The sequence below is a fragment of the Spinacia oleracea genome, chromosome 1 (assembly GCF_020520425.1).
Source record: "Spinacia oleracea cultivar Varoflay chromosome 1, BTI_SOV_V1, whole genome shotgun sequence".
NCBI lineage: Eukaryota > Viridiplantae > Streptophyta > Magnoliopsida > Caryophyllales > Amaranthaceae > Spinacia > Spinacia oleracea.
In genome coordinates this window covers 3,265,713-3,287,506 of record NC_079487.1, presented here as the reverse complement: position 1 = coordinate 3,287,506, position 21,794 = coordinate 3,265,713, and the positions used below count along the sequence as shown (strand labels likewise).

The 21,794-nt window shown below is 39.9% G+C and overlaps 1 protein-coding gene across 3 annotated transcripts; it reads left to right on the top strand.

Annotated features, from left to right (window-relative positions):
- Positions 1-801: 801 nt before the first annotated feature.
- Positions 802-21,585, top strand: LOC110804276 (beta-galactosidase 9). Of its 3 annotated transcripts, XM_022009845.2 has the most exons (20): positions 802-1,058; positions 1,198-1,293; positions 1,390-1,502; positions 2,095-2,161; positions 2,867-2,959; positions 3,262-3,405; positions 3,583-3,671; positions 4,731-4,836; positions 5,469-5,556; positions 5,669-5,790; positions 6,621-6,821; positions 7,589-7,821; positions 8,237-8,352; positions 15,898-15,995; positions 18,045-18,155; positions 18,596-18,706; positions 19,010-19,218; positions 20,262-20,607; positions 20,951-21,088; positions 21,225-21,585. In XM_022009845.2, the coding sequence occupies exons 1-19, from the start codon at positions 879-881 to the stop codon at positions 21,086-21,088; spliced, it is 2,661 nt and encodes an 886-aa protein (XP_021865537.2). In that variant the 5' UTR covers positions 802-878; the 3' UTR covers positions 21,225-21,585. The 3 variants fall into 3 exon arrangements, with proteins under 3 accessions (XP_021865537.2, XP_056690935.1, XP_056690934.1); XM_056834957.1 differs by lacking the exon at positions 1,390-1,502 and having other exon boundaries at positions 1,042-1,058; XM_056834956.1 differs by lacking the exon at positions 802-1,058 and having other exon boundaries at positions 1,192-1,293; positions 1,403-1,502.
- The last annotated feature ends 209 nt before the right edge of the window (positions 21,586-21,794 follow it).

The following is a 21,794-nucleotide window of genomic DNA, read 5'->3' as shown; positions in this document are numbered from 1 at the left end:
AACAAGCTAAAGTAAAAAACAACAACATGTTCAATAATTATTTTCTGTATTATTACAATCTCTTAATACATATATGAGAACCAATATATAAAAGAACAAAAGATAAGACTAAAAGAACATATAAAATCGAAAAAAGAACAGAAATCAAAATCATCAGAAATATATAATCAAGATACATTAATCATCAAAATTATCAAAGTATAGAATCAAAATACATTAATCAAGGTTATTGAGAAATGCAGAAATCGAAATGATCCAAAAAATCAAAATAAATTGAAATTGATGAAAATAATGAACAAGGAAATCAAAATCATCATAAATAAGTAATTCGTTTTAAAAAATTGAAAAATTACCTTCACAAATCGGATTATCAGCAGAGGAATTCAAATTTGAAGAAGAAGAATCAATAGAATTTGATATTGAAGTAGAAAAATCAACCAAAATTTGAGAATTTTCTATTACTTTCTCTCTCCTCTTCACAGTTTCTCTCTCCTTTCCATAGTTTTTCTCTCTCCTCTTCACAAATTTTGATTCGAAAATTATAAAAAAGAAGGTATATATACCAGAAAAATGGAGTGAAAAACAAAAGAACGAAAAAAAAGGACAGAGCAGTCATTGTTCTTTTTTTTAACAAAAGAACAACTTTTGTTCTTTTTCTTATCAAAAAAACAACATTTGTTCTTTTCTGCTCCGGATTCAACAAGATATCCACATTTTATATTTATTGCATGTCGTTTGGACACCAGTGCACCAAGAGCACTGTACACACCGTGTACCATCATATTTGCGCTATTTTAGACCATTTAGTGTAATAAACAGATAAACTGATAAACTCAATGACTTCCTGAAGGAGGAGGAGGTGGTCTTCGAATTCGGCAATGAAAGCTCCAATTTTTCAGCAATGGTGTTTTCTCCTGCTTTTAATGGCGGAATTCGCCATCGGAAAGCTCTTCTTTGAGCCGTACAACGTGACATATGATCATCGATCACTTATCATCGCCGGCCGCCGTCGTATGATCATCTCTGCCGGCATCCACTACCCTCGCGCCACTCCCCAGGTCATCATTTTTTCTTTCCCCACAAATTTGTTGTAAATATTTTAATTTCAATTAAATTTACATTTCCTCCCGATTTTGGTGTAATACTACCCAATTTTCAGTTCAATTTCAATTTCAATTTCAATTTTCGATTATTCAGATGTGGCCTGATTTGATTGCAAAGGCAAAAGATGGAGGTGTAGATGTGATTGAAACATACACATTTTGGAATGGACATGAGCCTGTGAGAGGAGAGGTGTGTGGGAACTCCTTTAATTTCAAAACCTAAACATTTATTTGTTTATTTATTCATTAGCTCATGTTTAATTTTGTGTCCTAATCATAATTGTAGTATAATTTTGAAGGGAGATATGACCTTGTTAAGTTCGCGAAGCTAGTTGGATCAAGTGGACTCTATTTCTTCCTTAGGATAGGACCCTATGTGTGTGCAGAGTGGAACTTTGGGTATACTCCTACAATTCCCTTTTATTCTTTGATGCTTTGTTGTAAATATGTTTTGGTTGTTTGAGTTTTAGGTTACATGTACGTCTGTGATTCCTAGAGTTCATAAGAGAAAGATGCAAAAGTTTTTGTTTGAAATTTGACAATGATAATTACTGTTGTTCTAAAAAGAGCATGAAGCTGCATATGATTATTATTGCGATGTAGCTTGTTGAGCCCCCGAATATGAGTGAAGTATAGATGCCAAGATAGATATTTGGTGTTAGATGTTGGCTGGTCCACTTATGGAAATAATGAATGTTAGTTAAAGTTGTTCTCTTTTTTATTCTTTATTTTCGGGATTGGGTTCTCGTGTGATTGATGGTAAGTTTCATGGGAATGAAGAGCTTGAAAACTTTCAACTCATGGCTACCTTGAGAAATTAGTGTGAAGCCAACTGTTAATAAGTTCTAATCACTTTAAACTACATTTTCTGGTCGGCAGCAGCACATCAGGATAATATTCATACGGATTAGTATCTTTTGCCTTTATTTGTAACTCCACTAGTATCACTACTAATCAGTTGCTTTCTTGCTAATTGGCTTGTTATGAACAGTGGATTTCCTGTGTGGTTGCGAGATATTCCTGGCATTGAGTTTCGAACCGATAATGCACCTTTCAAGGTAAGAATTTAAGTAGAAAAGGATAGAAAATACTCCGTATTTCATATGGTACTGACATTCTTCTCGCGTTTTGTGCATTTTAGGGTTTCTCTAACACATGGAGTTTGTTGAATTAAGCTAAAAGATGCATTGGTATTGTAAACTGAGCCATGTGACATCTAATACGATGACATGTGACATCTAATGGTAGTATAAAATGACTTGTAATGCTTTGAAAATACTTCGTAAAATACGAACGATGACATTGAATGTTGAATTGGTATTAAAGAGCGACGAACAGTTTGGACAAAAAGAATTAGCTGAAATAACGTACATTTTGGATCAGAGGGAAAACATCATTTTCGAATGTCCATGTCTAATAGTCCATATAAATTTTTACTATCAAGATGCTGAAGCAATTTCAAGGCTTTTACCCTCCTTTTCCCTTCTTGTTGATTCATGTTTGTTCTTCTTCATCACTTAAAAACAATTTATGCCTCTTCATCTTAAAAGAATGGATATGCCCCAAAACTAGTTCCCGGTTTTACTTTTCCGATTAAGAGGCTACTCCACATTAGTGATAGTAATCATACTATCATTGTAACAACCATATATGATATAGGAAGTCAGGAACTATAATCTCCTTTTTTATGGGGTAAATATGCTCATTAAAAGGAAACTGCTGCGTGTCAGGTTCTGAATTAGTTTGTTCGCTTGTTCCCTCAGGAGGAGATGCAACGGTTTATGACAAAGATTGTAAACTTAATGCTGGAGGAGAAGCTGTTTTCTTGGCAAGGAGGGCCAATAATACTGTTGCAGGTTGAGTGTTTTTTAGTTTCATGTTGAAGTAGGATACCAGTTTCCTTATCCCACCTGTGTTTTCATACTTACGTACAAAGAACACCCCCCCCCCCCCCCCCCCCCAACAGTGAAATAAAAAAAAACTCAAAAAGTAAAGAACCTTTCTCCAGCTATATGTGGGTTGGATGACAGAAACTATGCATGTAATGTTTAAAGTTGATGTTAATTGATATGAATATATGATCTGTCTAATTAATCCTTCCACTGCAGTGTATTCTTTGATTCTTTCAAAAGTTCATTTCTAGTTGTCATTTTACCAGATTGAGAATGAATATGGAGATGTTGAAAACTCATATGGTAAAAAAGGACGGGACTATATTAACTGGGCTGCTAACATGGCTGTTGGTCTTGGTGCTGGTGTCCCATGGGTAATGTGCAAACAAACTGATGCACCTGAATTCATTGTAAGTTCATACCCTCCATATAAAGCATGCATTTTTTTTCCTTTTAAAACTTAATCAGATTTTATGCAATCACTAAATGGATTTAAGATTCTGTTTGGCTGTTTTGCCTGTAGAATATGTGTTGTTCAATTCTGATTTAACACTAATCACGAGTTTCCATGTTCAACCAAAACTCAGATTGATACTTGCAATGGCTACTATTGTGATGGCTTTAAGCCAAATTCTGACAAGAAGCCTGCTTTTTGGACTGAGAACTGGGATGGATGGTATGTCTCTGACTATATGACTTTTAGCATTCTTCAGTATCAAGTCTAGAAAATCTGCAAAATTTAGTTTATTTTTCATATGTCAGTGAACATTCGTTGATTAGAAAGATGTTATGAGTTACGACTTGTATCAATCACAAGATCCTTTTTTCTTTTGCGCTGGGTGATTGACATCATGAGTTATGATTTACGAGGCTAACAAAGCAAGTATGTTATAGCTTGTTTTGGATAAAAAATGGCACAATATAACATGAAGTCTAGCTGATAAGCGTAATATGAAAACAACTCATAGATTCGTTCAAAATGATTACCCCTCCATTCCTATTTATTCATCTTCCTTTCCATATTAGTTGACCATACCGACGAATTTGGAGATGTATCGGCGAAGAATGGCAGGCCAATCCATCCGGTATGAAAACAAGCCAAAACTAGAGTTACCTATGCTTCATAGGCCACCGCCACCACCACCACCACCACCCATTTTCTCTTTCCTCTCACCGTGGCCCGCTGCCAGTAACCCCTCCACTTTCGCCTCTCCCTTTCCCCTTGTATTATTCATGGAGATGATGATTAACAATAACCAACCAAGCCTTCACCAGATAACCAATAGGTGAGGTGGGAAAATAGGTTCTGTCAGAAATGACCCTATTTTTATGGGTGCTGCTGTTTGGGATAAAGTTAATTTTCTGGAGGTCTTTATTGGCTGAAGCGCCTAGGGCTTTCCCAAATTATTCAATGGGTGAGATACACTGTAAGGGGGAAAACTTGTGATTGATTATTTGTGAGAACAACTTGTCCTCCAGTTGTATAGCTGTATTTCCTATTCTGCTGTTTTAATAATATACTTTTTCGTTAAAAATAGAAATAAAAGAAAACAGTTTCCGGGCCATTAACTGGCCGGCTAATGATCCAAATTCCTCCTGGTCTGTCAGTATGTCACTATATAAAATTGTTGAAGCCTTGAAGGGAAAATGAAGTGGGATGAAGTTTTTCACTGTTGTATCTAATATTCTAATGATGTCTTGCATGCTTATATTGCCTCTTTTATCTTGTTTGTAGGTACACTACTTGGGGTGGAAGTTTACCTCATAGGCCTGTTGAAGACCTGGCATTTGCAGTTGCTCGCTTTTTCCAACGAGGCGGTAGCTTACAAAATTATTACATGGTACTCGCATATAGCTAAGTTATGCTGCCTTTGCAATAGTGTATTGATTGGTAGACTTCTAAGCTCAGTTTTTCGCCATTTGTAAACTATTGTACTTTCCACAAGAATAACTTCCTCAATCAATTTTCTATTTTTGTGTCGTGAGAATTCAGTTTTTGACGGCAGGGTTAACAAGTAATGTTGCCAATTTTCGTTGACCACTCAAAATTCTGCTGAAAGTGAGAGAGGTCATGCCACACAAGCTGTAAAAAGAGTTTTGGGATATCTTTTAGATGTTGAAAGTTTGTTTGTCCGACAAATAGATTTTTCTTAACAGCACCTTGTTCAGATAAGTTTACATATGGGCTAATAAGTTCTGATAAGGAAAAACAGTTCAGAAAGTTTACATAAGGGCTAATAAGTTCAAATAAAGAGAATTCAAGTGCAAAGAATGAAGCCTTGAATTCTAATTGTACGCTGAAAGTCCATAGACAATCTAGAAGGACCATTGGGTAATATTTGAAATTTTTTAGTACACCTAGCAATATCAGCGTGAAGTATCACTAAAAAAGTTCTGGAAATGATCATGAATTCTGCAGAACAGCTTGGAATCTGGTTATTTATGTCCTGAATATCGTGCTTTCTGTTTGCAGTATTTTGGGGGAACAAATTTTGGGAGGTCAGCTGGGGGTCCATTTTATATCACAAGTTATGATTATGATGCTCCCATAGATGAATATGGCAAGTAAAACTGTGTCTTTTGTTCTGGAAATGTTCTGTGTAGATATGTAGATCAGTTTATCTTCACAGGTTTGTTTGAGGCACTTTGAAAATCTCAATTTTGTGCATATAGGTCTATTAAGCCAGCCAAAATGGGGTCATTTGAAGGATCTGCATGCTGCAATCAGACTTTGTGAACCTGCTCTAGTTGCAGTTGATTCTCCTCGTTATGTCAAGCTGGGGCCTATGCAGGAGGTACGTTCTGGAGTTTGACCATTTCATTTTTTTCAGAAGTATTGTAATTCTGCAATTTGTGCATGAAGGAGCTGTTTTCCACTGCAAATAAAGCCAAAAGATTCACCATTCCTTGGTGTTGGACAATTGTAATACTAATTTAAAATGTCTCGTTAGTTAAGGAGCAGACAGGTATGTGTATTGGATCAAGGGTCAATTTGAAACAGTTTTTTCTTATTTCTGGGTTAAAGGCAAGGCTGTATAGTTACCAATCTCCCTACCCAGCCATGGGAAGGAGCCTCTTTAAAAACATAATGATGAAGAAAAAGTTAATATGTAACCAGCGGAAACGACTACAATAGAACAGAAGACAAGTTGTCCTCAGAGCAACAGGACCTCTTTAAAAGCATTTTGATGTTGTATGCTCAAGGAGTTGTGGTGAATTTTAGTGGTATTTCAGGCTTTCAAAGATGCAGTATCGACATTTACAAACCATTCTGTGTATTAGCTATTGAAGTCCCTGTTCCGCAGATATCACAATAAAACCTTAAAAACCATGTCTGCTGTGGAATCTAGGAGGTTTTAAGTTCGCACATTTCTAGCATAAGGTATGGGTTTGGGTGATTCCATACCTATCCTTGCTGTTTGGTTTACAAAATTTACAGAAATGATACTTGGGGGGGCACCTTCCAAAAAGTAGGGGTTTCAACACCCAGGGGATGGGGCCTTAATAGTATCGTTTGGGTGTAACAAATGGAAACAATGTGGATCTCTTTATTATTTGCTGTATTTATAATGCTTACAACTTCTTATTTTACTTAAGAGTGCATTTGTACCTTTTCACTTCCCAGGCTCATGTTTATCACAAAGGAGGAAATGGAAGAAGGCCGATAAGTGACTCTGGAGATGAAAGTAGATGCTCAGCATTTCTGGCTAATATTGATCAACATAATGTGGCTTCGGTGCATTTTCAGGGTCACATTTACACGCTTCCTCCTTGGTCTGTCAGTATATTACCAGACTGTAGGAATGTGGCTTACAACACTGCCAAGGTTTTGGTCCTCTTAGGCATTGATCTATCCTTTCTGATCTGGTTGCCTGCATCTATTAATTCTACTTGCTTCACAGTTGTACATATGTTCCTGATTTTCATTTGTGCTATGTAGGCTTTTCAACTGCCACTGTTATTTTTTGAGGAGTTTATACTGCCTCTTAGATTTACCAAATTTGATCATGATCTTTACACCACATTCATAGTTCTTTTTCTGCGTTGCTGTGAAGTATCTTGGTGTTGCTTCCCATTGCATGTTGGACCCTTTCTCTCTGACCCCACCATCTTTTAGTTGTTAGAGCCTTAGAGGTCCAAGTCATGTAAAATGGAAAGAAGGGCTAAAAGAAGGGATGATATTTACTGTGTGCAGACCATTGAACCTAGAGGACGTCAGCATTTGATATTTGTTGCAATAATCAACTTGTCAATCAATATTCACAGTCCAGCAAAACAAATAATAAATACACAGACCGAAGGTCATAAACTGCCAATGATGTGACAACCAGTGATCTATGAGCACGAGCTTCTATTTTTCTTCCAAATCTTTCGTTTTGGTAAGATTTGTTAATTCAAGAGAGAAGGAAGAATGATCCCTTCTACCCCCTTTCACTAGTCCAACCTAATTGTTATCCAAACAACGGCAAATGGATTTCACTTTCCCTCCCTCCCTCCCCTTCACTCCAAATGCCCTCAACCAAGCAAACTCTGATGTGATTTGGCAACATAGGGAATTTCTAGCATGTTTGATCTGTTTGGTTCTTGTTGCAGGTCGGGGCTCAGACATCAGTCAAAGAGCTAGAGCCTCAAGCACCTCATCTTTCAAACACACCAGTAGTACAAAATTTACTGCATCAGGATGCAGCATCCTTTATCTCAGAAAAATGGGAGACAGTAAATGAGCCTGTTGGAGTATGGAGTGATTATAATTTCACTGCACAAGGCATCTTGGATCACTTAAATGTGACCAAGGACTCCTCTGATTATCTATGGTACTTTACCAGGTACAGCTTCATGATCTCTCTGCTGGCAAGCATCAATTTGCTTCTTTAAAACTGTTCATAACATTTGTGAATTGTGATATTTCCTTGTTTGCTTGCTTGTTTGTTTGTTATGCTTATAATGTCTTCATATTTTAGAGTGCATTTTTATGTTCTAGCTGCCATATTCTATCAGGAAACTGCTACTCAGCTGAAAGCTTTGACTAGATTAGTTCATTTTAGTTTTCTGTTTTGCTCTTGCCTCATTATATTTTTTGCTTTTATTGTGAATTTTACACTTTAACACGAGCACAAACTTGAATTTAGAATATCTACTATTCTGCTTGGATTTCTAAGATTGCTTGTTGCTTACTTCTTTTGTGGAGAAACGCTACTTGAAGACTTTTCTGATACCTATGTCTGTGTAACTGCATTATAGAATATATATTTCGGGTGAAGACGTATCATTTTGGAAGAAAAATGGAGTTCATCCGAATCTTACAATTGATAGCATGCGCGATGTAGTGCACATATATGTAAATGGCGAACTTGCTGGTATTCTCTTTTTCCTTGTCTTTTTTCTGCATGAGCATCATGACTAAATTGTTTTAAGATGAAGAGGAATTTTTCATTAATGAAGCAAGAGTTGCTCAAGGTAGGCCTGCAAAAACCTTGGATTGATGTTACAAAAGTGAGGCTTGGAAACAACTCAATTTCTATGAAGCCAACTTGATTTTTTGCTTAACTGCAAAACCAGCAGGATAGGGAGACACATGCAGTATGTCTCATGCATCTCTCAAAGCTAATCCTTTTCTTTCCCAAAGAAGAGCTAGATAGCACTGTGCAATGCACTGACAATTCCAACAGCAACCTATCACACACACAACACAACACAGAAGAATAGGATGTAAAAGAGGAAGCTTTGATTTCACCACAAAAGTGTACGGATACAAATAGACAGCAGCTTGAGGGTACAACTCTCCAACAGTGACTTTAGGTCACAACTCTCACAAGTTACTACAAATTACACAATGGCTTTCTCTCTCCTTTCCTTCTCTATTTATGCACTAAGGCTGATTCCTAGTACATTGCATTTAATGCTGCTGCTTGTCCTCTAACTTGCTAACGGCTCTTTGCCCTTCTTTTGCCTTGTGTTGGGTTGGTTATCTTCTGAAATAGCTGCTGCCTGACCTTTCTTTTGTCTCCTGCTGTAGACTAGGTGGACCCGCGGTGTGTTGGTACGATTCATCACAACACCCCGCCCCCAAAGACTCACCTTGTCCTCAAGGTGGAAGTCTGGAAACCGGTGGTGAAGCAAGTCAGCCTCCTCCCAGGTTGCTTCGAAGTTAGGCAAATCCTTCCACTTAATCTACACTTCAGTCACTGCTCCATCATCTGCCTTGGAAGTGCGCACTTCTAATACTTCTTCCGGTTCAACCAGAAGCTCCAGTTCTGTCGTGAGCTGTGCTGGGATTGATGGTGCTGTTTCTTGGTGACCAATGGCCCTCTTGAGTTGTGACACATGAAACACCGGGTGCACCTTACATGTGTGGGGCAACTTCAGCTTGTATGCCACTGCCCCTATCTTCTGAATGATCTCGTAAGGTCCATAAAAACGTGCAGCCAATTTTTCATACGGCCTTCGAGCTAAGGAACGTTGCCTGTAAGGTTGAAGCTTCAAGAAAACATGGTCACCCACCTGAAATTGCTCATTTCGCCTCTTGCCGTCAGCATTTCTTTTCATGACTTGCTGTGCTTTCAGTAAGTTTATCTTGAGTTCGTCCAAGATGTGATCCCTTTCCTGCAGTAGTTCTTCTACACTGTTCACAGGTGTTTGGCCAGCCCCAACTCGCCACAATTTAGGAGGGTCCCTCGCGTATACTACCTTGAATGGGGTCATGCCCGTGGATGAGTGAGGTGACGTATTGTACGAGTATTCTGCCCATGGCAGCCACCTTGCCCACTGCTTTGGCTTATCGCTCACAAAACACCTCAAGTAGGTCTCCAACCCTTTGTTTACATTCTCTGACTGCCCGTCAGTTTGAGGGTGATAAGAAGTGCTACGCTTCAGATCAGTCCCCTGTAGCCTAAAGAGCTCCTTCCAGAATATGCTCAAGAAAATTCGATCACGATCCGACACGATTGATGAAGGAAAACCATGGAGACGCACTATCTCATTCACAAAGTGTTGGGCGACTGTAAGAGCGGTGAATGGGTGCCTAAGGCTGATGAAGTGAGCAAACTTCGATAAGCGATCCACCACCACAAGAATGGTATCTACCCCCTAAGACAAGGGAAGTCCCTCAACAAAATCCATTGAAATGTCTTCCCATATGGCAGCTGGTACGGGTAAGGGTTGCAAAAGACCGGCTGGACTCTGTTGAGAGTGCTTGTTCCTCTGGCATGTGGTGCAGTTGCGGATGTAAGTTGCTATGGCTTTTCTCATCCCTTGCCAAAACCATTCATAGGTAATCCTTAAGTAGGTCTTGACCTCTCCAGCGTGCCCCCCTGTAGGAGAATCATGGTATTCTCTCAATAATACTGGGATGAAAGCAGAATTCTTTGAGATCACCAGCCTGCTCTTGCACATCAGCCTATCATCCACCACGTGAAATCCGGCTACTGTTTTTCCTTCCATTATCTCCTGTTTTAGAGCCCGTAGCACCGTATTACCTTGAACCTCCTCCTCTAAGGCACTCCAATCTATTCCCTGTGATGTTACCAAGGTGCCCAACTCCAACTCCCCTCCTTCCTTGCGAGACAATGCATCAGCTACCCGGTTTGAGGAACCCGGTTTGTATTGGATTTCAAAGTCAAACCCAATTAATTTCCTGACCCAACGTTGGTAATCGGCCCCTATCTCTCTCTGTTGGGTGATATAACGGAGACTCTGCTGATCTGTTCGCACAATGAAGTGTCGCCCAAGTAAATAGTGCTTCCATTTTTGAACCGCTAAGCATACGGCCATAAGCTCCTTCTCGTATATGGACTTTGAGCGTGCTCTTGGACCTAATATTCTCCTGTAGTAGGCGATAGGTTGGTTCTCTTGCATCATCACTGCCCCTAATCCGTATCCGGAGGCATCTGTTTCTATCACAAAGCTCTTATGAAAGTCTGGCATCGCCAGAACTGGTGCTGAAGTCATGGCGCTTTTTAAGTTCTCAAAAGCCATGGTAGCTGTTGGCGACCAACCGAAGCAATCTTTCCGTAGTTGATCTGTGAGGGGCTGCGCAATTTGTGCATAATTGGCCACAAATTTGTGGTAGTACCCTGTCAACCCAAGGAATCCCCTTAGCTCACGTAGGTTTCTAGGAATTCCCCATTCTTGTATAGCTTTAATCTTTTCTTGGTCCACCGATACTCCCTGACTTGAGATTACATGCCCCAAATATGCTACTATTTTTTTTTCCAAATTCACATTTCTTGTAATTGGCAAATAATTGATGCTCTTCTAATTTCAGCAACACCAATCTCATATGCTCAACATGTTCTGCCTCACAGGAACTATAAACAAGATATCGTCAAAAAAAACAAGCACAAATTTTCTTAAGTACGGACGGAATACCTCGTTCATGAGAGACTGAAAAGTCGCCGGGGCGTTGGTAAGTCCGAATGGCATTACTAGAAATTCGTAATGCCCTTCGTGGATAGAAGGCGGTTTTGTGGACATCGTCAGGCTTCATTCGAATCTGGTGATACCCTGCCTTGAGGTCCAACTTTGAGAATAATTTCGCCCCATAAAGTTCATCCAATAATTCATCAATCACGGGAATGGGGTACTTATGGGGGACGGTTTCTTTGTTCAATGCCCGGTAATCTACCAAAATCGCCACGAGCCGTCTTTTTTCTTGACCAACAGTACTGGACTAGAATATGGACTAGAGGAAGGTTGTATAATACCTGCTTGCAACATCTCTCCTATAAGCCTTTCAATTTCGTCCTTTTGGACTTGGGGATATCGGTAAGGGCGTACACCAACCGGGTTGCTCCCTTCCTTCATTACAATGGCGTGTTCATGCCCCCTTCGTGGTGGCAGACCACTAGGCTGTTCAAACACTCCACGGAACTCCTCCAGAATACTCCTCAAAAACAGGGGCTGATCAGTTTTCGTTAGTTCTTCCCCTTCTAGTTGGTTGCACTCCACCAGGATACCACCCCCTTCCTTTCTCAGCACCCTGATCATTGCTTTCAGTGAAATTCGTGACCTTGTCAGAGACGGGTCTCCCCTGATTGTCACCACTGCTCCGTTCTCATGGAAGGTCATCTCTTGGGTCTTCCACTTTGTCAGCACTTCCCCTAACTTTTCGAGCCACTGTATGCCTAGGATTACATCTGAATTTCCGAGTTCCAACGGTAAGAAATCTTCGTGCACCACCACCCCTCCTTCCAATGTCATTCGTACTCCACGACACACGCCCTTCCCCTTCACAGCTTCTCCATTTCCCAGTGACACACCAAACCCACTCGAACCTTGCACGGCGATTCCGAGTTTCTCCACCGCCCTAAGGGAAACGAAATTGTGGGTTGCCCCCGGGTCAATCATGACTACTACCTCCCCTTCTCCAATTCTCCCCACTAACTTCATGGTTTTCGGGTTCGTGAGCCCACGAATTTATCGACACTGTTGTGGGTGTTTCTTCCTCCACCGGCGATTCTAAGGCTTGCAACTCACTGTCCTCTTCCTCAAGCCCGGTCTCATCTTCCTCCATGAGGAGTACGCTCACCTCCTTTCGCCGACACTGGTGTCCTACCCCCCATCGCTCATCACATTTAAAACATAAACCCTTTGATCGCTTTTCTTGCAGCTCTTTCTCCGTTAACCGCTTAACTTCGCCGCTGAATCTAGTAGTTGTAGAGTTCCTGTTCTGATAATTGGACCCGTAAGATCCGATTGAGCTGGCGGGTCGGAATCCTACCCCTTTTGCTGTTGGGTTGTAATGGGTGGAAGAAAGTGTTTGGGTTTGGTTTTGGTTTTGGGTGTGGGTTGGGTTTTGTGTGGCAGAGGAAACATGGTTGGGATTTGGGTTGGGATGGTTACTGTATGATGTTTAGCTGTGGGTAGTTTGGACTGGACTCTTACTAAAGTAGGAAAAAGCCCCACTACGACTTGGGCCGAATCCCCCTTTCTTCAAACCTTGGACCCGATTTCTTTCCTCGACCCGTATTGCTAGAACCATGGTCTGATCTAAGTCTTCCGGGTTTAAGAGTCGGATCTCTGCCTTAATGTCTTCTTTTAGCCCATTTATGAATTGGCCCATCATTATACTTTCTGGTACATCGTCCAATGGTGACGCCAATTCGATAAATTGCTTCTGGTACTCGGCCACGGTGGTGGTCTGGTGAGCAGCGAGCCATTGCTCGTGGAGGGTGCCGGAGTTTGTCGGCCGGAATCTGGCCAACACCCTAGTTTTCAGCTCCGCCCAGGTTCTCATGGGGCGACGCCGGCACTCGAACGTGTACCACCTCAAGGCGTCGTTTTCCATTGAAACAACCGCCGCCTCCATCTTCTCATTCTCAGATAAACGATAGAAATCGAAATGCTTCTCACTCCTCAATATCCACCCATCTGGATCCTTCCCTTCAAACAACGGCATATCCAACTTCCTATATTTCCAATGCCCTCCGCCTCCACCGCCGTTGTCAAACCCATGGCGGTGCCGGTATCGGTGGTTCTCTGACTGAGCTTCGTTCTCCGGGTAGCGAACCGGGGAGTTTTCCCTCCTGGGTATGTTGGCTAGCAATTCTTTCACCTCATTCTGGAAGTTCTCTTGACTCTTCTTTATTAACTCCATTTGCGAGTCCTGCTCTGCCCGGAATTGGTCTAACTTTCCCTCGAGTCTGACGGTGGCCGCACTAATGGCTTCCTGGTTTCGCTGAGTGTCCTCGTCGCACTTAGTTTGGAAGTTCTCGGCTATGGTTCGCTGAAATGAAGCCATCCCCTCTGTCAACAGACGTTGGATGTTACCTTCCAACCCCTCCATCCTTCGTGTTACCTCAGCCAGCCCGGCTTCCATCCCATCCATCCTCTGCGAATTAGACAACACCATAGCTGCTGCGTTTCTTTCCCAGGCTCGACGGCTCTGATACCAAATGCAATGCACTGACAATTCCAACAGCAACCTATCACACACACAACACAACACAGAAGAATAGGATGTAAAAGGGGAAGCTTTGATTTCACCACAAAAGTGTACGGATACAAATAGACAGCAGCTTGAGGCTACAACTCTCCAACAGTGACTTTAGGTCACAACTCTCACAAGTTACTACAAATTACACAATGGCTTTCTCTCTCCTTTCCTTCTCTATTTATGCACTAAGGCTGATTCCTAGTACATTGCATTTAATGCTGCTGCTTGTCCTCTAACTTGCTAACGGCTCTTTGCCCTTCTTTTGCCTTGTGTTGGGTTGGTTATCTTCTGAAATAGCTGCTGCCTGACCTTTCTTTTGTCTCCTGCTGTAGACTAGGTGGACCCGCGGTGTGTTGGTACGATTCATCACACACTGCAGGAACAAGTCTTTACTACTCCTACCATTGTCATAAAGCACGCATTGGGGAAGGTAAACTTTAGCAATTGGTCATTGGAGTTAAGTATTAATCCTTTTGGAGACATACTGTTAAAGGGAAGGGATTTTCCCCCTTCAAGACTTGGTCATTGGAGTTAAGTATTAATCCATTTTCTTTTGGAGACATACTGCAAACAAGACATACTGCTAAATGGATATCATATATATGGAACTCGGAGTTAGGAGAACACGAAACTTTTGTCTTTATGGAAGGAGCTACAACTCTACAAGTATTGGACAAATCATCAAATTTCCTTCGTCTGGGAGATAATATGAATCTAAGAGTCTTAAGTCAATACTAAATTAGGAATTTCCCCCATCTCGGAGTCATGAGACCCAAATCTAGAGAACAAGGTCCAAGGAGGTTCGGAGAAATTCCTTTCCAAATTAGAAATGCCACTCCTTGTCAACACTCAAGGTGATCTCATCCCTGTTCCCAGCTATATACTTGACAAGCTAAGTGATAAACAGGAGACCTGTGAAATTAGTTTTCGTTGAGGAAGCATGAGTACTACAAAGGCAACAGACTCCAACATTTCTTGAGATGTTACTTGCTTTTGACAACAGCATGGAAGGGACTCAGGTACCAGGGAAAATTTGAATACCGCCACCACCTATCCACCACCATGAACATTCTTCTACGTAAATGGTTTTAACGGTCTAAGTATATGCAACCTTGCCCCTAACTAGCTAGAATTTCAGGCACCACGTTTTCAGGCTGTAAGCTCCCCTGTTCTTTTTTGTCTTTTGTTTCAGCGCTCCTAGGGCCTGATTGAAGGAACTTTTGTATGAAAAAATACTTAACAACCATACAAGTGATACAGCTCTGAAGAGAATCTCCAAATATCCTTCTTATTAGTTATTAGAGACACTGTTGAAACTGGGTCAAGGAAGATACAGTATGTCTATCCGCGATGAAGGCATGGAGACTGCGATCTCTTCAACACTGAAGCAAGTAGAAAAAGAAAAAGAAAATCCTGATGCCACTAAGCCATTATGTATCATTCAAAGAGAACCTTGAATCCACCTCCTTTCGTGGGCACAATGCCATCATGCTCCTATCAAGAAGTCCTACCAATATCCTGAAGATTAGTTTAAATTTGACATCCTTCTATTCGCTCGAGCACTGTCAACCACAATTTTGGCTATAACAACTTGGAACTATATTGTCTATATTTGAAATTTACTCGGCCTCGACAAAAGCAATACCTTAGTTAGGATCCCTTAAACATTAATAGGGACATAGGGTGATAGTGTAAATGCTGTAGATATAGATATCAGGTTAATCGAGATGAGATGTGAAGCTTCCTGCTTTGCGCGTCATGTGTTTGTTGAGTTCTTAACTTGAATATCTCCAGTCCTCAAAGTTTTGAATGCTCTATTGCAACATAATAGAACATTGGAACATGTATAACCATCTTCGAATGGGTCCATTTGAAGTCTCAGAATGAGATCTCCTTTCTTGATACTCCGTAAAATACTACATACGCTGTGACCTTGCCACATTCTTAACAAGTTTATCTGGAACTGCAGGTAGTGGAGTTGGACGTTGGGTACAGGTCATACAGCCTGTCGAATTGCTGGAAGGATATAATGAGGTGGCATTGTTGTCTCTGACCGTGGGTCTGCAGGTACGCTAAATTTGGACCATTCTGCATATAATTGCTTGGATAATTTCAGTAGTGAAATGTCTTGAATTGGGGTCTCTGGCTTGTGAATCCATGACCCATGACATCCATTCTTATATTTTTCCAAATCTTCATGTTTTTCCATCAAGGTGTCACACAACAAGAAGTGATTTGTTTGTGTGTGTATTCTCTTTACCCCACCCCCTCCCCCTTGAATGGTATGGAATATGGATGTACTTTTGATGAATTAAAAAGTGATACCGCAAGTGCAAGATGTTGCAAATAAGGGTCGATCCCACGGGGAGACGAGTTCTATTAGTTTTTGTCCAATTATTATAAACTAATTCAATAAACAAAAGGTGATGTTGATTTTTAGCTAACAAAACTAAAGCAATAATGTAAATGTAGAATTTATGACAAATGAATAAACTATGTCAAGTAATTAAAGTACCTGCTAATCCTACGGTCGAGTCTTAACACTTTCAATCCAACATATGCAGTACGATCGCTAACATAATCAGAATTGCCAATTGTACCAAGCCTCTAAGAATATGATCTTTCGATTCTAATTCCTATTAGCTACTTAATCGATTTACGATATTGGCCAATTACATGAATCAACAATTAAGCACAAATCAATTGGAATTACTCAAGAATAATCTATAAATTAACGAACTTTAATGCATGACGATCATGGTATATACATGACTTCCCTTACTTAGCCCTAGACTACTCGCTCATAATTAAATTAACAAGCATGAGAGAAATAATAAATATGAATTTCATAATCAAAGGGCGAATTAAACTAAGGACTGAAAATAATAACAATGAATTAAAGCAAGAGAAATTATGAAAAGTACCTCTAGATTGATTAATGGAAGATTGAAAAACTAGGGATCAACAATGGAAGAGAGAAAATTAAAATAAGCGTAAATTGAATTTTCGGAAATAAAAGCATCAGGAATTAATTAAATCCCCTTGAGTATTTATATTTTCCTATTTTCTAAAAATAAAAAGTAATAAAAGAAAACAACAAAATAAAATAGAAGTCGTCAATGATTGGCCGATGAACGATGACTAAGCGAGATGCATGATGACGTCCATAGCACAAGGCCACACACCAAGCCTTGCAAAAGACCGGACGGACGTTGTTGTGGGCGCAACACATTGTTGTGAGCACGGAAGACGCTGCTTGGCGAGATGAAGAGATGCTGCCGGCTAGGTGCGGCCACATCGCGCTTCGCTGTGGGCACAACGCGCATTGATGCGGCCACCGCGCGCATGATGTGGGCACATTGCACGACGATCAGGATGTTGCGACGATGCTTACAAGGAGATGCGGCCACAGCGCGCTAGATGTAGACTATGATGAGACTATGATGTCTACGACGACTGATGCTATGGACTGCGATAACATATTCATGCTATGACGATGCTTCCCACACTACAAAGATTTTACAATGAGCATCGGAAACTAGCCCCGTGTCATCCAAAATACCAAATTGCCTCGACAAGCGATAAATCGAGCTAGGTGATCCGGAACTTCCGCGAATCATTCTGAAAACTCTATTCTCCGATCAAACACGTTGTCTTCAACACGAACCATCTGATAATCATTCACAGCACCTCTAGAAACTGCGAAAACATCCAAATGACCGTGAAATCACCTGAAATATTAAAGAAAACACAAATGGAACGTTATAGAGTACAATAACGACAACTTATGCAAATGTGACCCTAAATGCAACTAAATTGTGACGAACGCCTAGGAATGCAACCTAAAATACCCTATACAAATATGATTCATCAACTTTTGTCTTCATAATGAAGAGTATTCGATTACCCATCAGAGAGAATGTTTCTAATCTTTCTAATGGGGCTTCATACTCACCCAATCAAGTTAATTTTTTGTGTAATTATTCTTACTTTCATAGCTTTTTGTTCTTTTCTTTCTATCTCACATACGTTCCTTGAACTTTCACTTACTGTAGTAAGCTGTCAGATGTCAGTCCCTTACCTGTTTGGCTGTTTCATGCTGCTTTTCTGTTGCAGAACTATGGTCCCTTCTTAGAGAAAGATGGAGGTGGTTTTAGAGGTCAAATTAAGCTTACAGGACTGGAAGAGGGGGACATGGATCTAACCAACTCGTCCTGGATCTACCAGGCACATTCTCCATCTTTCTTTTTGACGTGTTTCATTAGCTTCAGTGGTGCATTTTGGTTGTCTGTGTTTATTGTCCATATTTTTTTGTGGAGAGTTCCATGCAAAGTAAGTGCATGACAAATTTGATCTCCTGCTATAATTGTAGTCGACAAACTATAAATATTCAACTGGAGATTTAGCTGTTTCAGAAACACGGTCATGATATTACATCTTGTTTTCTATTATTATGATTTCTCAGCAATGAGCATGGTATCTACAAATAGCATGATGATGCAAATTTGGGAAAGAAAAACAGAGAACTTCTCTTAGCTGTACCATCAGTTGTTAACTTATTATGTATCTTCTAGATCTGAATATACTGGCATTGTAGGACATTCTTTTTTGTAATGCTTTCTTGACGGTACTATAATTTTGAAAGCGCGTCTTCTCTCTCTCTCTAGGTTGGGCTAAAAGGCGAAATGCAGGAAATATACACAATAAATGGAAATGAGAAGGCGGCTTGGGTTGATTTGACAACCAACAAAGTCAGATACCCCTTGCGATGGTACAAGGTACTCACATTTAATTATGTGACATTCCTGAAAGAGTTAATATATGAATGATTTTTGATGATCAATTGAAGTGGAACTCTTGGGATTCACCCTAGGTATTGCACATATTGCAGTACCTTAAACCTCTTTGAATATTACAGAGTATTTTGGGCCAAGCGAGTGTCAAAGGCCCGGTTTGATGTGGGATCACCCTAAGTATTATTGCACATAATACAGTATACGTATTTCATTCATTTTAGAAGATTATTTCTGGCAATGTTATTTATAATATCGTTACTGAATCTTTTATTTAATCTGTGGCAGACCTATTTTGACGTTTTTGATGGGCTGGACCCAGTTGCTCTTGATTTCTCAAGTATGGGTAAAGGTCAGGCTTGGGTTAATGGCCATCACATAGGAAGATTTTGGACTTTGCCCTCCTCACAAGATGGATGTGAAAGATCTTGCGATTATCGTGGAAAGTATGACTCAAGCAAGTGCACAACCAACTGTGGGAAGCCTACTCAAGTGAGGTATGCAGTGTGTTCTTTGATAGGTGGAACTTGATGAGAAGAATCCTAGAAAAAATTTCTACTAAATTCCATTGTTGATGCTAATGCCCTTCCTGTTGTGGTGAGTTAGTTTTATTGGGGCAGGTATACTAACTTCAATTGTAATGGAGTCTGGCATTGGCTCTTGTTGCATTATCATATAAGATGTCATTCTTCTAGCTCAGGAACTTCATTCCATATTTTTCAAGTTTTTCAAGTTTGGAGGGAATAGGTTTTGACCTACTGTTATTGATATTACGAAAGGAGTTCAAGAAAAATTGGGGATCCTAGGTGTGAAGCCCTAGGCTGAAGGGCTTAAGCGCTTTTACTAAGCTAGGCATTCTACCTTGTTGCCTCATTGCCACCCTAATAACGTCACTCCATGCAATGCCATGTACCAGGTTTTGAATTGTTTGTTTACGGAGTATTAGTTTGTGCGTACTCCCTTCGTATTTTATGATGAAATTGACTCTGTCTATGAACAGTGAGTCAAATTAAATCTTACTTCAGAAAATCTTCCTGTGGGATACTGACTAAGTTTGTCTATTTAATTTATCAAGTAGCCTTGTTGTTTTGAGTTAAACATGGTTTGCTGGAGATCGAGTTGTCAAGGCACTTAACAAGTTTAATTCTCACAGTAGAACGTAAGGATCAACGTAAGGATCAGAGGGGTATAAATATCTGGTAGTATGGTACGATGCTTCTTAAGACTTTCCCTTCCTAGTGTCCTTTTACTTGGTCAGAATGACCAATCCCTCTGATGCATAGTCTTTTGTGGTTTAGCTCTCAGAGGAGTAACGGAATTAGTGACCTTCAGTTCTGAAGTGTTATATATGGGCGTAAATTGAAGAACATGAAACTTAAATAGATTTAAATTGCCCTTGAATTTTTTTGAAAACAATGCGTGTATTTGGAGTGATAAAAACGTTTATCACTTGATCGACCTATTACATTTCTTTATTCATTTCTTAAGTGCTTTTGAAAGCCATTTGAAGGGGACCTAATCTTGTGTGATTAAATTTCAGATATCATGTACCACGTTCATGGCTGCAGGAATCAGACAACTTATTAGTTGTGTTTGAAGAGACAGGAGGAAACCCATTTGAGATCTCGTTAACATCACATTATACACAAATCATATGTGCTAGTATATCAGAATCCCACTACCCACCACTTTCGAGATGGTTGAATCATGGTTCTGTAGACGGACAGATCTTGATCAATGACACAACACCTGAAATGCATCTGCATTGTGAGGACGAACATGTAATCTCTATAGTGTTTGCTAGCTATGGAACCCCAGAAGGTAGCTGTCCAAAGTTTTCAAGAGGCAGTTGCCATGCACCAAGATCTTTCGACGTGGTCTCTGGGGTAAGTTGGCTATAACACCATACACTTGAAGCACTCTAAATTTGAACTCAAAGATATCTTCTAAACTGGATCCATGCATGAGCAGCATTTTTCCATTTTTCCATGGTAGTTGTCTATGAAGTTTTAGGTACTAACATAAGCAGCATTTTTACAGTCCATTGATATTATCTAGACCAAAATGACCCTCCCAACATCAATAACTTTGCATTTCAAAACAAATGATTATAAACAGTTTATTCTCGTGTCGTTGCGTACGTCTTGGATTTTTAATTTTCTTGGTTTTACAAACTTCATTCCAAGACTAGTGCTAATGATTGTATTGACCGTATCAATTTCTCAACAGTTTTGCCAAGGAAGACAGACTTGCTCCATAAGAGTTTCAAATTCCGAATTCAATGATCCATGCAGAAGAGTATCCAAAACCCTGGCTGTTGAGGCTAAATGTATACCATCACGAGTTACCGGGTCCTCGTCCATCTAGGTATTATAGTTTGTTTGTTTTTTCATTTTTTTTTTGTGGCAGATGAACACATCATGTTCTGGTATTTTAATGTTTGTATGTTATGAAGGAGTACTATTGTTTTATGATGAGAGTGCTCTGTTTAATATCTTTTCAGGCGCGATTCAATAGTATGGTACGTGTAGATTTTGCTCTATATCTGCTCATAAAGTTCCAGTTGGTGATCACATATGCCCGTTTAAATTGGTTGTTTTTATCCTTAGAGTAAGTGCTCTTATAGTTGTATGGGTCCTGTAAATGAAAAGATTGGAAACTTGCAATTGCGTGAGACATCATGTACATATTGTACAAGTGTATGTATGTTTTCCAGATACTTCTATTATTATGTAACTTCTTTTTTTTGGTAAGGTAAGAAAAATAAACATAGAAGACCCTCCACACGAAGGAAACTCCTACGTAATTTGTACAATCAAAGATAAATCTGGGCTATTATAAGGATCCGTACATATATTATTACACACTAAATGCCCTATATTTGATATCCAACATGTTGCGTCGTTAGCTTCCCTGTAAATATGCTTGATATCCCAATGTTCGAGCAATTACAATTGGATCTTGATATCGTTGATAATATGATGAAGTTTCCAAGTGAAGGACCAGACTTCTCTAATACTTCCTCTGTTCTTTTTTAAATGACATAATTATTTAGGCACATTTTCCAATGCAC

Bases quoted from the DNA above. Each gene is read 5' to 3' on its own strand.
- LOC110804276 (XM_022009845.2), top strand. From the start codon at position 879: ATGAAAGCTCCAATTTTTCAGCAATGGTGTTTTCTCCTGCTTTTAATG. The intron at 2,960-3,261 runs GTTGAGTGTTTT...TCATTTTACCAG, and splicing joins GGCCAATAATACTGTTGCAG to ATTGAGAATGAATATGGAGA. The intron at 8,353-15,897 runs GTATTCTCTTTT...CTGGAACTGCAG, and splicing joins TGTAAATGGCGAACTTGCTG to GTAGTGGAGTTGGACGTTGG.